The sequence below is a fragment of the Megalops cyprinoides genome, chromosome 12, assembly GCF_013368585.1.
Source record: "Megalops cyprinoides isolate fMegCyp1 chromosome 12, fMegCyp1.pri, whole genome shotgun sequence".
In the NCBI taxonomy this organism is placed as follows: domain Eukaryota; kingdom Metazoa; phylum Chordata; class Actinopteri; order Elopiformes; family Megalopidae; genus Megalops; species Megalops cyprinoides.
The window spans coordinates 20,280,088-20,298,038 of NC_050594.1; the positions used below are offsets into that span (position 1 = coordinate 20,280,088).

Consider the following 17,951-nt stretch of genomic DNA (forward strand, 5'->3'; position numbering starts at 1 on the left):
CACGGGAATGTGATTGGACTTTTTTGGCAGTACACGTGTTGAGGAGAGGAGCATTAATGCCATTCTAAATGAGTGAAACATGCAGACGGGAAATGGTAACCAGATAAATGGGTGGAGCACATTTTATAAAGACAATGTGTACAATGTGTACACAGCTCGTATTCCAACAGAAAGCAGCGCAGCAGGCTAGCTGCTGTATCTGAAGGCATTTATTATTTCAGTCCCACCTCTATGCTAGGCTCGAGCCCGACTGCCGGTCACAGAGGGCTGAGAATTCAGTGGTGGTTCATTTTCTCGTGCATGACTGAGATGTACAGGCTTTACCTCTGGTCTTGTGGGCTCTTTAAACAACTATAGATATTCTGTACTGTATGTCGTGCGTGTGTGGGCATTTTAGAATATGCAATTTACGTCAACACTCTGTGACACATTATCGTTCATTATTTCTTATTCTGTTGCCGTTCAGACTGTTACAGACGTGATACTAGATAGACTACTTGCGGCTGGGACTGGGATGGGTTGGGACCAAGGTGCCTTTGACCTCCATGACATGGGTTTTCTGTTCTGGGGCACTCTTTTGCTGATTGGTTGGATTGACCGATGTGACAATGATGGTAATTGGTAAGAATATGAGGCAAATGAGTTCCCCCCAATGCAGCACTGAGGCTGCAGTTAAGACTGTAGTATTACTGTGGTAAAGACGACCTTCTTACGTAAAGATAACTTTCTGCATATTTAATTCACTGAGATGATTCAATTTCATATAGTTTGTGTTTTTATATATTTTTATATATTGTGTGTGAAACTGATTGACACTTAAATGTATGTCTTAAGAATTTTTCCAGTGCTATCAATGTTAAACAAACAAAAACAAGCTGAGTTCCTGTCCAAACACGTTTATTCTTAATCAGATAATTGCGATGATACCATGAGCATTTTATGCCGAAATTATGTTGTTTGACATTGTTCTGATATGCTTGGATTGTGGAAGCCCTCATTGCTGATGGATCCAGAGCACTTCGTAGGGATCAGAAGGGAATGGTGCTGCAGCTACAGCTGGCAGTGAGAGAGGAGCACAAGGATGTGACCGCTTAGTCATGTGTATTCACATTCACCCTGAGTGCACATTTCAAGTAGGCGTATGATGTCGGCAAATTTAAAAACAAACATGAATTTTACCTAATTGTAAAAATTAATTTACCTAATTGTAAAAAGATAGAGAAAAACACACACACACACACACACAATTTATTTGGCAGCTGAACCAAGATTATGGAAATGGGTGTAGGTAATTGACAAATGGTTTTCCTTAACCAAACTTGAACATAATCATAACAGTACATGTTAATTCAGCATCCTCATCCACATCCAAATGTGTTGTATTTTGCATTGACTTTGTATTGACTAACTGTTGAAGTGATAATTGACCATTGCATACTGTTGTTCACTAAGCTGAGGTTCCTGAGCTGTTTCTCTCCAACTCTGGCCTTTCTTCATATGGTTGTGATGTGACTTAGAAACACTGATGTCAGCCAGTCCTGCTTCTTCCAAAGCACAGCGAGTCAGCCATCTTTCTCTACTCACTGAAGGCATCCTGACCCTTATTTGGGAAGTACATATTGCATCACAGTAGTAAAAAATCCTGATGAAGGCATATGATGAGGTAAAATCATACAATTTATGCTCAGCAGCTATCATTCCTTTATGTTTTAATAAAATGCATCATAATGAACTTATTTGGGACTGTTGTGTTTTGGAAATTATGGAGATTCCAGATGGACTGTCTTTTTATTTGTTACAGACATTAAGGGTCTTAATTTGACTTTTTGATATTTAAAAAAGTGCATATGCGGAAGCTGTATTCATATGTTTGTGCTCCTGGAAATTTTAACAGTGTGTTGTTATGGACAGGTTGACAAAATGACATTTTACAGCCTGATTTGCACACTTACAGTATTTCTTTAGAGATTTATAGATTATTAATTGACTTGCTTTTCAGAATAAAAAGAAGTAAAAGGCGTTTATCAAACATCTGTAGATCATTTGTAGGCCTTCTAAAGATTCTTAAGTATTTCATTAATGAAGTATTCTCTAAAACTTAAGAGAAACATCCATTTATTTTCATGTCCAATTGTCATGTCTTCCTTTCAATACATGAATATGGCCCCAGATGTCTGGTTTTTGTTTATTGATGTTTTCAGATGAGAGGAGCATTTTTGTAATTATTGTGTGAAATAAAAATATTTTCACTGATATGATTTGTTTTATTTCATTTTCTGTTTGCAAAACACAATGTCATTGAAACCTCTTCAGTCAGAATTGTATATATCTGTCATAAATAATCCCCAAATGAAAATTCTTAGTAAAAGTGGTATTTATTTGTATGAATAATTATAACCGTGTAAATTGGTGTGGATTATTTGATCCACTCTTTCACCAGTTTTTCAGCACATCTGTGAGTCTCTTTTATGCAGCAGATTTTTGAACAATATGTTCCATGTTACATATGCTTGAATGTCACAACAGTGTCTTTTTTTATGCAGCTTATTGTAGGGATTTGGCGTAACAGTGCTGCCTTAGGAACAATCCAAGCAATTAGGCCTGAATGGCTGTGTTTCTGTAGCCCTTCAAATTACTGGATAGTTTACTATTACCATAGTTACCCACTAGAGGTCAGTGTAGTATAAAGTCCTGGTACACTGAGTTAGAGAACAAAAAAAAAAAACAATAATAATACTACTATTGTTTTGTTTTTTATCAAAGCATTTGTCTCTTGTCTTACTTACTGTGCATGGAGAAATAAAAAACAATATAGACCAAATAAAGCGTTTTTTAATAAATGAAAACAAAGCTTCAACAGGAAAGTATAATGAATATGCTAAGAATTTAATTTAAATTAAAGTCAACTAATAGAATGTTATACAGTGAATATGAAGTGTTGCCATATGGCCAATGAGAGTGAAAATAGCCAATAAGAGTCCAGCTGCTTGCACGATGTTGGCCAATGGAAAGCTTGCAGTCTTATCAGCTAGTGATGTCAGAGAGAGAGACTTTCAAAGCTGAGTAAAGATCAGTACAGAGCAACCGTAAACGCGAACAATGGTTTGTACAGAATAATATGGAATGACAGGCAGGAGCGGTCAGCAGTTGACAACATCACGTCCCATAATGTACCTCCTCGCTGCATTCTTGATGCTTCTGTCTGTGACACGTGAGTTTTGAGCGATCGTCTGACCTATCTGTGTGCTCTGGTGCTCTGCCAATGGACCAGAACAAGGAGATGACAGTTGTTCCTTTGGCTACTTGGAGATATTGTCTCCAGTTCTCTAATTCATTCCCTTTTCCCCCTATCAGAAACACTAGGGAAAGTTGTCTTGTGGCAGGACAGGTTTGCAGTGGCGAGGAAAGGAAGCACCACTCAACTCTCTTGTAGACAGAACGGCACGGATGACTACATGTACTGGTACCGGCAGTCTTCTGGCCAGGATCTGCTGGTGCTGTACATGTCCAGGTATGAAGGACTGGATCCAGAAAATGAGTCCAAGGACAAGAGGTTCTCAGCCAGCCGGCCGGACAGGCAGAACTTCCCTCTGAGTGTATCAAACCTGCAGCTGACTGACTCTGCTGTGTATTACTGTGCCTGTAGCACAGCCACAGCAACACAAAGCTACACTGCTGCCAGTCAAAAACCAAAGGTGGGACTGCTGCCAGGCAAGCACAAGGGCTGTTCACCCCAAAAAACACACTCCAAACTGGCTGCATTTGAAACTTCCATATTGTATTCAAATTAAATTAAATATGTTTTTGGAAAGGCATGTGTTTTTCATGAAAATTGTCTTGTCTCATATTGCAGTTATGCTATCATTATAAAGATTACGGGACTTATTTATATATACAGTACCAGTCAAAAGTTTCAACACACCTGATTAAGATAACAGGAAACATGCATTCAAAGACTTGTTTGTCTAAAGACTTATGCTTAAATGTTTGAAATTTGTTTCTTAGACAAATATAAATAGTGAAGGTGATGCGTATGTATGAATTTATTTCCATAAATAATTGGTATTTTTAAAAGCATTTTCAAAAAATATTTTTGCTACTTTAAAGAATCTAAAAATATAAGAGTTTTGATTTATTTAACACTTTTTTGGTCACCGCATTATTCAATTTGTGTTATGTCGTAGTTTTGATGCCTTTACTATTATTCTAAAATGTGAAAAATAGTAATGCTTCATGCATCACCAATGTGTACATTCACGTTTGTCATGCATGCCAGCCATGTAACTCCGGCGGTCATATTGTCTATCCGTCATGATGGAAAGGCAAGGAATGAGTCGGATGCTGCAGCTGTGCACCTTACCCTGTGGTCTCAGTGTAACAGATAGAATTGCTGGTCACCTTGTGGAGACGATGCCCGCAGTGCTGTTAATAATCTCACACACTGTGGTCCTGGACTAAAACCTCACACACATCCCCTAAACCCACAAGAAACCGAAGCCTCTTACATTGTGTCCCTTGACAAACGTTTGTAACACAGTAAACAGAACAGTCAACAGAACCCTAAATGACACTCTGCAAGACTTTGTAAGAACTTCACAAGACCTGTGACCACAGGACCACCTGCCTGTGATACTCAGTTCAGTGGTGTGTCACACCAAGCACCCCTGAATGCTGAAGGTTACACCACATTTTTTCTTTTTTGAGTTAGGTATGACCATCCTCCGTTTCCTCCTAAAACTTCAGAAACAGTTTCTTCCTGCACACAGACAGTCCCTAAAACAGAAGTGCCCTCAGACGTCACCAAGAAACATGAAATTCAGTTTTCTCCTTCTACTGCCGTTGTTAGACTGTGAGTATAATGCTGTGTTTTATTTTAATCATGGTTGGTAAAGAAAATAAACATTTCATTTCTGCGGAGTGACTACAGTAATCTGAATTTCTGTATTTTCTCTTGATAGATGTGGATACTCTCCAGGTGCATCAGTCCCCTCTGGATCTGGTCCTTCAGCAGGGCTCTCGCATGAAGATCATCTGCTCAGTATTCGGCAGCAGCAATCCAAACACGTATTGGTACCGCTGGACAGTCAAGGGCAGGCTTAAACAAATGTTCTCCTCTTTTGGTACTGGACTTGTGGATCCACCCAGTGTGGATGGGTTCAGTGCCAGCAGACCCAACGACTCCCATTTTGTTCTTGAGTCGACTAGCGTGCCACTCACAGACCCCTCTGTGTGGTACTGCGCTGGGAGTACCACAGCAACAGAAGCTAGGCAGAGTGCTGTACAAAAAACACCACAGAAACTAAATGCTACAGCAGTCCTTACAAAAGCCACACCATTGCATGACAACCACTGCTCGACCACCCTGCAAATTCTATAGGGCTGCAGGGCCCCCTGTTAGTAGCAGCTCTACAGAAACATGCACGGATATTTTCAAATTCTGTCCATATCCTTCCCATTAGTCGGAAAGGGGAACAGACGGCATTGTTAAGCAAACTTTTTCTTATCTATTATTTGACAACCTGAGGGCCCAGTCACTGTCAATGGTGCTGTCACTGTCTACAAAGTGTAACACAGAAGTTATTTTATGTGGTTTTATCAATTTATTGTAATCTTCATCATACCATCAATTAATCTTTTTTTTTTTATAAAAAAAAGACAAGAAAAATGTCTGTGTCTACACAAACAGAACCAGTTCTAATCTGAAGTTTACATTTCTCTCTGAAATTTAAAGCCTACACATAGCTTGCATCGACCCCCTGACCCCCTGGCAGAGTGACTAATTCACTGCCGTTTTGAGCATAAGTTGTAAGAGCAGTCTGTAACAAATTTGCTTAACCAGGTAAGCAAAGCTAAGTGTGCATCAGGCTCGTGTCTGTTAGGTGTCATCCATCTCTGACCAGTAGAGGGCGATATAAACTGTACAATTAGGGTGTCATTGGGGAAAGGGGGCAGGAGCAGTCTGTTAATAAGCCAACAGAAAGACATACAACACGTATATAAGTAAATTATAAACAGGTAACAATATAAGAAATACAGTACCGGATAGGATAACTTTGTAATTATAAGCTTCTTAAAAATAAGCTCATTCGAAATCATCCACAGTCAGCATGAAAAACATTTTTTTGCATGCAGTCTGTCGCAAAAAAAATGTAGGCTATCAGGTGCTTTGGGAGTTTAGTTTGTGAACTGGTAGCGGTGTAGAATTATGGTTATGACGCTTGACTGTAACTGTCATGGTTTCCGTTGCCAGGTGGGATCTGAACCGAGATAACCCAGGTTGCACCATTAAAAACCTAACTCTGTACATGATGCACAATGTCTACCTTTTTAGTAGTTAGCAGTGCAAGTGTAAAAATGGAACATCATCCAAATTCAAAGCGTCTGTTTTTGCTTGAGACCGGAGGCGAGGCAGGTGTGCATGGGGGGGGGGGGTTTGCTTTGCAGCGTTGCAGAGTGACGGAGGTGGGGGTGCACGCAGCTCACTCGCTCTCTGCCACCGCTTCCTCTTCCTGCCGTTGCTCCCCTGCCGGTGTGGCCCCGGCCTGCGGTTTGTCAACCTGTTTGTGGAACAGCCACTTCCTGCAGCGAGAGACGTGTCAGCGCCGCCTCTCTCCCCCTCTGCCCCTTGCAGCAGCGCCAGCTAGGTCACATGACCCTGCTTCATCAAGCAGGTCTGAAAGCATCGGGTGACCGCAGTGACCTGCATCTCCGCTTGTGTAGTGTTCATTCTCACTCTTATGGTGAGAAAAGGTTGTGATGAGAACAGACTGAGTAGACTGTTTAGTTTTGCCTAATTGTTTGGGAATAATCTAGAGCGAATCACTGTGTCAATTCCACCTATAACGGGCCTTAAATTCAAACTAAAATCACAGACGGTGAGACTGTGGCCATCTGTCCGCTGTTTGTGTTTGTGCTACAGCAAAATCAGGGTGCTGGTTCTAACCACATAATGAAGCATAACAGAACACCCTTTTGTGAGAATTAAGTGTCTGTAGCTTCAATCCACATTAAAGGACTGAGACAAGAATATTTTTCTCTTGGTGCTAGAAGGTTAGGTGCAGAATATGGAGCCGTTATTACACATTCACTGTCTCTTTTTCATTGTAGCTCTGAAACGGCAAGGTAGATTTTCTCTGTGGAAAGGAGTCGTCTTCACATAAGTGTGTGATTCAGACAGCAAAATAATAGTTTTAAAACAACAGCTTGTTTCCAGCTCAGAGTGAAAGATGATATGATACATATTCTCTAAATTAACCCACACACCTTCCACCCCGCTGTCTGAGTCAAGAATTTCCAATGCAGTTGACAGGAAACAGTCGTACTTGACATACACAGGAAATGTTTTTCTCAGCAGAATGAGAGACAAAGAAACATCAAAGCAGTTTGATATGAAGAAACAACTCTTCAACTTCTCATTAATGAGGGTGGAAATAGAAGCTGAACTGCTTCAGATTTCACAATATAGCCTCCTACATAGTCCAGGCATTCTTTTCAGCCTGTGGTGAACACAGAATATAATTGTTTGTTGTTTATCCAGTTTTATAGATTCAGCTCTTTATCCTTTTACATTGTCACATAGTGTCCGTTTCTGTCAAACTTTCACATTGCCAGGAGTGATCAAAGTATTATTCTTTCTATGATTAATTACGCTGAAATACATCAGAGGATGAGTTTATAAATTTAGAAATGTGTTTATTAATTTGAAATTGACAGTTTTACAAAAGAACAAACAGGTAACACAAATAAGTGGCAACCTGAAATGAGCATGCCATATTCAACTCCTCTTACCACAGGGCTTAGGAACGGCACAATGCAGGCCTAAATATATAGGAGTAATCAACATCAACTTTATATAAAAAGCAGTATCAAGCACAGCATTGTGATAAAAGCTTTACCTTTACTATTAAAGCATTGTGAGCAGTTGGTTATAGAAGTCCAAAAATTTGAGCCTTATTTAAAAGACTATTGATAGCCATGAACAATTTTATATTTTTGATTTACATTAATTAAAAAATTGAATCCGGGCTGTTGCTCTGTCAGAAGCCGGCCACAGTCTGGTATATCTGCCCACCTGGCTCAGGCAAGCTGCTTCTCACCTTTCGGCCCTGAGGAAGAAAGAGAAATGTCTATCAGTGTTCACATCTCTGGCTGTCACATCTCTGCAGTGTAGAGACGGTTTTGTTACTCTGATATTGAGCATTGCCCTTGTGTTCACTGTGCAAAGATGACCAAGAGTTCAGACTAGGAAAGGAAAGGTAACAGCTTCCACTGGTATGTGTGTTCTTGGTGAACACTCCTTCTGTGTAGGTCCTTAAGATAAGCAGGGCTTTACCTTGCATGGATTTGCTGCAGATGGGACCCATATCATGAGCTTCCACACCAATGCGCTCACTACCAGTGCATAGAGGACGCTTGTATAGAGGAGGCAGCTGTAGACAAGACGTGCTGCTCTCAGGTCCTTCCACATGCTCTTTTCTTGAGGAATTACAAATGATTGAAAGTGAGATTACAACAGGAGAAGCACACTCCAGCCACAGTTTAAAGACCTTAGGCAATCACTAGCTATACATTCAAGTTGTAAATTGTCCAGCCTTTGCAGTAGACAGTTATTAAATAGAGGCAGATAAGGGGTACATTAGACGGACCGAGAGGAGAGAATGCATGAGAATGGATTGAACAGCAATAGGATGACATGTATGAATCTGCTTGGCAATACCCACCCGTTTTCCCATAAATGGTGTAATTCTGGTTCAGGTAATTGCTTCCATTGTAGAAAGTGGTGATGCAGGTGAAGCTGTTCTCCGGGTTGAGCCAGACTGTTGCCTGGACTCTGAGTCTGCTGGTGATACTGTAGGACCTTTTCTTCGCATCCCACAGCGCAGCATTGTCTGTTCCGGTGCCGTTAACGGAGTCCATTCCATTCACCTGCCAGGACACACTTATGTGGTCGGGGTAGAAGTCTGTGGCCACGCACACCAGGGTCACCTCTGGATCCTCTTCCCCTTCCTCCTCCCTGTGGCAGGCTTCCCGAGGAGAGGGCGGCAACACCCTCACCTCAGGCGGTGTGACCGTGATGTTGGGATCTGAAGGAGCAGGGGATGGTGTCAGGAGAGACAAAAGGTTGGTTGAAGAGTGTGAAGAAAACACAAAATTAATGAAATCTCCATTAAACAACGTGCCATATTTATCTACATAACAGAGATATATGGATTATATGGAAAAATATACATGGAAGTTTTAATATATGGAAAATATGGCTCAGGTCCTGTATGTGAGAAGAGAAATCCGTCTTGGCAAATTATAAAGATGTTACTCAAAAAGAGGTAAAATGTCAGGTCAGATTAACATGAAATAATAAAAAAACCTATCAAGCTGGACCCTTGCATCTCAGGGTGCAGTAATTAAAGCAAATACACCAATGCATAATATTGCACAGTTTGAAATACTGGGTCTCTTTTAAACAGAGATATACTTTCAAACAATCATATGCATGCAGTAACACTTGTATAACTAGTTTCATCTCTATTGCATGTCAAACTATATTGTCAATCATATAAGAAAAAAGATATATAAATATTATTCATACATATTTTTGATTCATAACATTTCAGCTAATTCTAGCAATTATTTAAAAGTGGTCAGATATTTGCATATAAATTTCATACTTTATTTTATGGTACATTATTTTACTGGTATTTACCATGGAAGTACATGGTAACATTTTGAATTTCTGAGTAAACACTAAAAAACTAAATTACTAATGAATAATTACTTCCCCATTTTTTCTCTAAATTATGGCAAAAATTACTTCCTTTTATTTTCTTGATCAACAAGACATGACAAAGAGCATGTAAAAAACAGAAATGGTAACAATAAAGGTAACACAGTAAAGTGTGTGTAAACAGTATATATATATATATATATATATATATATATATAAACATTTATGTATATTATTTGAAGCAAACTGTGTTTAATAGAAAGTATTGTAAAATTAATGATTTACATTGGCCACAACCTAGGAATTCCATGGGTCAATCACTCAAAATCATTACAATACCAACACCAGTTTTGCCGAATCTATGACTGATTGCCCAGTTTCGACTGCCGTTGCATTTGGAACAATCTGTGGAGGTGAGCTGTCTTACCTAGGACCGTGAGTTTGGTACCTTTACCAAAAGTCTGCATGTAGCCTGCACACCATTGTACAACTCTAACACAAAACTTGCAGCCTGCCTTCCTGGTTCTAAACACCAGCGATATAATCCAATGCATGGCTTACCATAGAATGGTGCCTTTTTTCTTTCTATCACTACATTATCAGAGCATTTTCTGCTGTCTTGGTGTGTGTAATTGTTTCATTGGTCTTTTTTCATATTCAGACTTACATCTTATCGAAGTGAGGGGATGAAAAGACAGATTTGGATTTGACAGAGTCTGACACCATACTCACACACATCTCCCCCTTTCCTTACTTGCATCTGCAGTATGAACCAACTCATCTAAACTGCATCAAGTGTCCCTACTCCTTGAAGCCATACATAGGTGAAAGCACCAAAAACATTGACACACACATTGTTATATTGAACCAAACCTGTACTCATCACTACACGGAAGAAAACAGATTGTCACTTCGGTTAAAAGAAGCAAGCATTGAGTACCTACACAGAGTACGGCTCACCTAGCACTGTGAGTCTGGTTCCCGCACCAAACTCCTGGGCACCGTATGAGACGCACAGTGCATTGTAGACATTATCAAAACTGGTGAAACACTGTCAGCCAACTGCAGAGACGTGTTGAAGACACCCAGACCAGCAAACCTGGGGCCCCCTGTTAGGACTGAGAGGCTGCGTTTTTCAGTCTCTAAGTCAGGGATGTCTGACAATGCGGCACAAATTAGCCCCTGAGGAGAGCATCTTAACAACATACATTTGTTTGTGATACAAAGTAGTCTCAGCCCAAAAACCACACAAAACGAGAATGCAGTCTTGCACATATCAAAATTTATTTCTGTACTTGGCATCGCTGTTTTAATGCAAGACGAATTTCTTCAAAAAGCAGAACAATTAATTAAAATTAACAAATGACTGATCACATTATCTTCAGTACTTTAGATGTGATGTTACTGTAAAGGATTACATTGCAAAATCTGAACAGCTCTCTCAGACAAAGCTGAATATGATCTCATTTTCCACATTTTATTTTAAAGACAATTATGGTGGACATGTTACTTTCAACAGCAAACAAACAAATAAACAAAAGACCCAGGTACCATTCAACAATGATCCTATAACGTCATTATAGAACCAATGAGCCTAATTTTCAGTAATTCCAATTAGGCTAGTTCCATTACCTTAGGGGTATTGTGCATAATGTGGCCAATTTAGGTTGTGAGTATCTTTAACAGCATCTTTACCACCGTATTGGCTCAAACTGTAGACAGTTAGAAGACAACCAAATTATTAATTAGAGATGGCTGGCTAGCTAGCAACATGTGTCCATAATCAGCACTGCATGTTAACATCAGCAAAACAAATGTATAGTGAGTATTCTTGAAAACAATGAATACCTTTATGCTGGTCAATGGGAATGTAATGGCAAGATGTGACATTACCATCAAGTGTGAGCTCTTTAAGACGATGGGCTTATGAGATTGATAGCTAGGATTTATAGCTTGTACATACAAGTTGTATGATCCGTAAAAGAGTTTAGGCAACCTAATTTTGTTTACTGGAAAACATTTCCATTTGGTTGTGACATAACATCATGGCATCAGTGCTCCAAAAATGTAGTTATAGTGCTTGCAATCTGATATTCATTCCAACGTCCCTATCAAGTAAAAATGCAACTGCTCTTTGCAAAGTTTCGTGGTGATAAGTAACACATACATTTAATGTTTTGAAGGTACATGTTGTGTGTGCTTCACTGAAGCAGGGTGTAAGATAATTTTACTCTGTCTCTTCATGTTAACATAGACCTTTTTCAACGCTAAATCAGGAGAAAAGTATGGCCCAAAACTGAAAGTAACAACATGTGACTACGCATTCCTCATAGGTCAGAACCTAACAAGCATTTTCTCATTTAAAATGGAAAACACTGAGAAAACAACAGTGTGTTTTTAGAGGAATTAAATGTGTAATAATCCATACTGCATCCAGCTTTCTGCCTAATCATTTTTAGTGCATTCCCTGACTCAGTGAAAAGTTCCTAATGTCTGCAGTGTTGGTTATATTAAATATGAAATTAGAGTTACTCTTAACACTTTAATTTCTTTGATTTCAATGCAGTTGACAGGGAAACAGGGAAGACAGATGTCAAGACTAAAAGCATTCCTGAGCAGTGGAGCCTAAAAGTGGTGAGGTGGAAAGAAGTATTTGGATGTAATGCTGCTAAAAAGGGAAATGTATTCATTAAAGTAAATCTTCTTTTTTTCTGGACAATTGTATGTAATTGTATGTAATCTGCAATTTTCATCATGGAAGAAAATAAATGTTGCGTCACCCATGCACACTTGTTGATTTTTGCATGTACATATGTGCCTTTGTGTTTGTGTATTTTCCAGCCCAGAAAAATTTCTGCTTTGTATTCCTCTCCATCTTGTTTCTGTGAACTGATTTGGCTAAGTGATAAGACTGATCTACTAGTTTGAGAAACCACATCCTCTGAGTTCTTTGTTTTTTGTGCAAACTACTTTGTGTCCCTGGTGCAGACAATACCATCAGCAACAGCTCTGTTCTAAAAATGTATGTAGATGTATGTGCCGCTACCTTTAGGCTAGTATTTCTCAATCACTGCATCAGAACTTCATTGAGGATGTAGAAGAGTTGAAATATCATCTGAAATGCTGCAGAATGGCAGCTGTTTTGAAACAGTAGTAGTAAGAAAACATTTGTAACCATGCTGTGCTATGTAACTCTCTGACAGAGCCAACCTGATAACCCTGAGCAATACTCTGACCTATATTTCTACAGATGCAGCGTGTCCCGGTTACAGATTATACACTTTGGATCAATACAGAAGAAGGTTCCCGCATCTTATTAACATAAAGAATCAAATGCAGTCCAAAAGTTTGTACATTTAAAATGTATTTGAAATGTACTGTGTCATGAAAGAAGTACAGAACACAAAATACACACCAGTAGACTCCTTCTGCTGTGTGCACATGGTGTGATGTATTCATGGTAAAATGATTTTACTGCATATAGTTTCAATTCACTTCCATTCAATTATATTAGTTGGCAAACCTGGGGTGAATCATTTGATCATATGTTATTATTCAAGGTCAGTCAAAGTCTTTTAAAATGCACCATAACCATTAGCATTAAATAACTAAATTCAAAGAGGATTGCATGGTCAGTGTGTTTGTGAGAGTGTGAAGTATGCTTTCATGCAATCTGTCTGTAGAGGAGAAATAACTCATATTGCTTGCCAAAGAGGAATTTTAATAGTTATTACACAGGAACATCCGTAATGTATTCATATGAATGGCTATCTGCTGTTGTTACTTAGGAGCTCAAGCTAATACAAGTAAAAGCTCAATTATTTCAATTAATACAAAAAGGAATTCTCCTTTTAAAGATAAGCAACTACACTTAAACAAGTACAATGATAATAAAGGGAAAATATAGAAAAATGGACTTCACTGGAGGAAGTTTTTTCCATCCATTTTTCCATCAAAAATGTGTCTCCTCTCCATTGTCAGTTCAGCTTGCAGTTGCAGACTTACCCTGCAAAACAGAGAAACCAAAGAAAGAAATGAGAAGAAATTTATTGGTTAAAAATCACTACATGAAATTAAAAAAAAAAAAACTTTTGTGTCAAAACTTAATGGTTTATACTGAATGGTTTTGTCCATATTGTTTGAAATGGACTGAAAACAAACTGAAGCGTAAGTTCTGACAAAAAACTGAGAGCCATCTTGTTCGGTATTGCCTTGAAGTTTCACTCTGTTGTTTGATTCAGTTGACCCTCTGGTGTTACAGGCTTCTGGGTGTTTCATGTATAGTAGTATAGTTAGTTCTCTTACTTTTGACCTTTACCTGGACAAAGTAGCTCTGTCTCTGCCTACCTTGTCTTCCATGTGCAGTATCATTGGATTCCATTTTCCCATGTGGGACGTTTAAAAATTGTAGCGCCCCATTTGTGTAAGGGGGCTATATTTAATTTGTGAGCTGTTTCTGTTACTCTGTGCTTTTTAGCATTTCTAAACTGGCTTACCCGTAGCTTCCACACCACAATGCTGACAAACAGTCCATACAGACAGCTCTTTGCAATAAAAACCCCGTAGGACAGCTTTGCACTCAGCGTGGCCTTCACAAAGTAGTCTAGAGGACAGAAAGGGAGTCAGTTGAACAAATTTCAAGACAGACTACGAGAGGAGAGCCTTCTGAGGAACGTTCTTAACAGATAGAGAACTTAATTGTTCTCTTACGCATATAATTATTAGCACTTTGGGTTAATATGGGTTCCATTGGGTTAATAAAGAGTTAATAAAACATGACTTGTCGGAGAAAACTATGGTGATGAGTGGGCACAAAACCAGTAAAATACAGCATTTTAAAATACCATAATGCATAAAATTACCTGAATCATCTGCAACACCACCTGTAAATATAAACAGACATAACATTCCACATTAATAGTGACCATGTTTAACAGTGAACATAAAATCCATGTGAAAAATTGCAAAGGCAAAGGTGCACTGTGGTGGTGAACAACTTACAAGGGGAATTGTATCAGTAGAAGCTTTGTACATTTTATATTGCAATCAAATGAGAATCACAGATTGTTTTTCATAAAAGGCTCCCCCCTATGAACTGTGACCTAATTGCTTGTCAGTCTCACCTCCATTAATGGTGACACTCGTCGACACGTACTCTGTCCAATTGAAGATGGCGGCGGTGCAGGTGAAAGTGGAGCTGGGCTTGGACCAGTCCTTGGCATTGACTCTAAGCCTGCTGCTGATACTGTACCCATTCTCTGTGCCATTCTGTGCTGCATTGTCAGTTCTGCTCTTGTCTGTGGCGTCTTTTCCATTCACCTTCCAGGACACTTTGATGTGGTCGGGGTAGAAGCCCGTGGCCACACACACAAGGGTCACTTTGGCATTTTTCTTGTCCTTCTTCTTTCTGTCACAGACTTCCTGGGAAGAGGGTGGGAGCACCTCCACCACAGGTAGTATGACCTTGTCGCCATTATCTAAAGGATAAGGGGATGGTACCAGAAGAGAGGGCAGGCTGTGTGAGGTGTATGAGGCAACTCAGAATCCATCATGACCCACAGAAGGTCAATTAACAACCTGTCATATTTACCTGCATTACAAAAGTACATGCGAAATACAGTTCATTCCCTTTTTGCTATATATGAGAAGAGAGGACTGTCATGGTAAGGCTTCAAATAAGATATTAGGTCAGATTAAAACAAACTAACATAGGTTAAAAACCTATTGAGAGAAGAGTGTTTGACATTTTGTCATTGTCAAACTGATTAGTCTTCCACATTATGTGCCATTAAGAAATGTACAAACAACCATACTGTATGTGGCTTTACACTCCCAGAATTATTTTATAGTGTCTTTCATGACAACTAGATTGTATTTTGTATGGTTGTTCTATGGGCCGGAGGGACGGTTGTGAATTTTTGAGAATGTTTTTTTCTGACTTTTTTTTTATTTGGCCCATTATTACCATTACAAATCTGACCGATTCTCAATAACTCCAGAGAATTTGAATAATAAACCTGGAATATAAATAAAACTAATGAAAATAATGTGAATTAAAATGCACCTGACAGTTTCATAAAGCTGCAGAAACAAAACTCAGATAGTTAGGACTGTGCGGAAATCATTTCTGGTTGTAGGAAATGTATGTTATTATATGAAAAACTAGGCTGGGCTGGTGCAGTACAAACAAAAAAAACAAAAATCAGTCTGAAAAATTCAAACACGTCTACATGCAAACATACCATTTTCAAATGATATACGTCTCACAAACACATACATTATATTGCAACGCATTAGGACATCATCATCATCTACATTAAAACACCATATCCTACATTAAAAGTAACCGCTCATTTTTATGGATAAGAGATTTTTAAAAAGTCATTTATTTTTACTCACCTAAAATTGTTAGTTTTGTGCCTGTGCCAAAATAGAGAACATCTGCAGAGCACAGCAGTGGCTCTACACTTAAAAACTGCCACAGCAGGAGTACCTGCCTGCTTAATGAATGGATAGCGGTATCCTCACAAGAAAAGTTAAACTTCTTTGACTTTATTCTATATAATATATTTCTTTCCAGAGCACCTTTACCTATAATATTACCCACAAATCTGTGGCACTATCACTACCATATAGTGCTCGTGAAAGAACAAACAGATGCCTCTTTTTTGCTTTTGCTTTATGTCTCCAGTGTGGCCATTGCTTTCTCCATGCAGCTCAGACATCACAATAATCTTGGATGGAATAAGAGTGACCTTACCTAGAACTGTCAGTTTAGTGCCCTCTCCGAAGTATATAGGGTTGTAACCAGAGCACAGTGCAACATCACAGGGAAAAAAAAGTGAGCAGGCTTTATATTTCATTTTCTCATTTGTAGAATCCTAAGACTGAGGGCACTTTCAAAGCCATGCTTATTGGTGGCTATCAACAGAACGCAACCTGTTCTTGGTATTCAGTTGGCTTATGATCATGGTCAAATGTTAACTCATCAATCTTATTTTATTAACATTGCACCAGTTGTGCAAATGGCAATGTTCCTTATTCCAGGTGTGCATTATTTTTAAATAGGCAGTTACGTATCTGACATATAATGGTTGTACATATGAGCCATGGAGATAAGTGAATGGCTCTCCTGTAACTTTCTCTTTGTGAAGACCAGTAACCAGTGAAGCACTTGATGCTGCTGCTGAAGGGCTGTTGACAGCTGTACTGCAAGCCTACACTGAGAGAGGAAAACCGCAGGCCCTCAGCCTCTCAGAATTTCAACACTTCTGCCCGAATCTAGCAACACAGCAAGCACTGAAAGCCCCAGACATCTGCGCTGTTCTGCCTCAAACTTGAGAGAGAACAAATGCTGCTCTGGGTATGTTCCCTCGGTATCACCTAAAGTCATGTCTCACAGCTATTTTCATGTTCATGCAACTGTCTGACTTCAAGCCCATTGAAATGACAAGCTAAACTTTGTTCTCTGGCACAGTTTTCATCTTCTCAGCTACATCTTAACACTGTGATTTCCCTCATTGTTAGTGCAGGATCAGAAAAAGTGATGTTCTTACTTAAGAACATAAGAACATAAGAACATATTATGACAAGAATAGGCCATTCAGCCCAACTAAACTCGCCATTTTTTAATTAAAGAGTATCCAAAACTGCATCAAGCCTAGACTTGAACACAGCAAGGGTCTCTGCCTCAACTACATGACCTGGCAACCTATTCCATGTATTGATAATCAAAAACATGCCTGAACAACACTGGCAGACAGCCCCCTTTTTAATAAATGACCATAATACTGGATGCCACAGTTTTAAAGGAATTTGATTTGGTTTTCTTACCAAGAACGGTGAGCTTGGTGCCGGGTCCAAAGAAAGCAGGCTGAGTGTTCACATTGTTCAGTTACAGCAGAAAAACTGCCTCTCTCTCTCTTTCCAAAATGAAAAGTACTCTGGGCTGTTTGCCAGGCTTTCTTCTTAACATCTCTGGCTAGCAACACTGTACTGGGTGAACCAATTCACAATGTACCTGTTTTCCATTTTATATTTGCAGAATTGTACACTGCAACCAACATTTTATACTGTTGGAAAAAAATAGTATATAGGTTTCCAATGGAACTTAGCAATGAGAATATTATGCTGTAAATGTTATGGATAAGATTTTGAAAATCCTGGATGAAACATTTAGCGATTAAATTAAACAGGGACATAACAGAACAAGAGTTCTTTCCTAAAATAT

General features: G+C 39.1%; 1 protein-coding gene across 1 annotated transcript; it reads right to left on the reverse strand.

The window, feature by feature from the left end:
• Window positions 1-8,023: 8,023 nt before the first annotated feature.
• On the reverse strand, window positions 8,024-10,200 carry LOC118786671 (T cell receptor beta constant 2). The gene is made up of 4 exons (XM_036541898.1): window positions 10,149-10,200; window positions 8,721-9,083; window positions 8,333-8,475; window positions 8,024-8,105 (listed from the first exon to the last, which is right to left on the reverse strand). Exons 1-4 carry the CDS (start codon window positions 10,186-10,188, stop codon window positions 8,037-8,039), a joined length of 615 nt encoding a protein of 204 aa, XP_036397791.1. The 5' UTR covers window positions 10,189-10,200; the 3' UTR covers window positions 8,024-8,036.
• Between the last annotated feature and the right edge of the window lie 7,751 nt (window positions 10,201-17,951).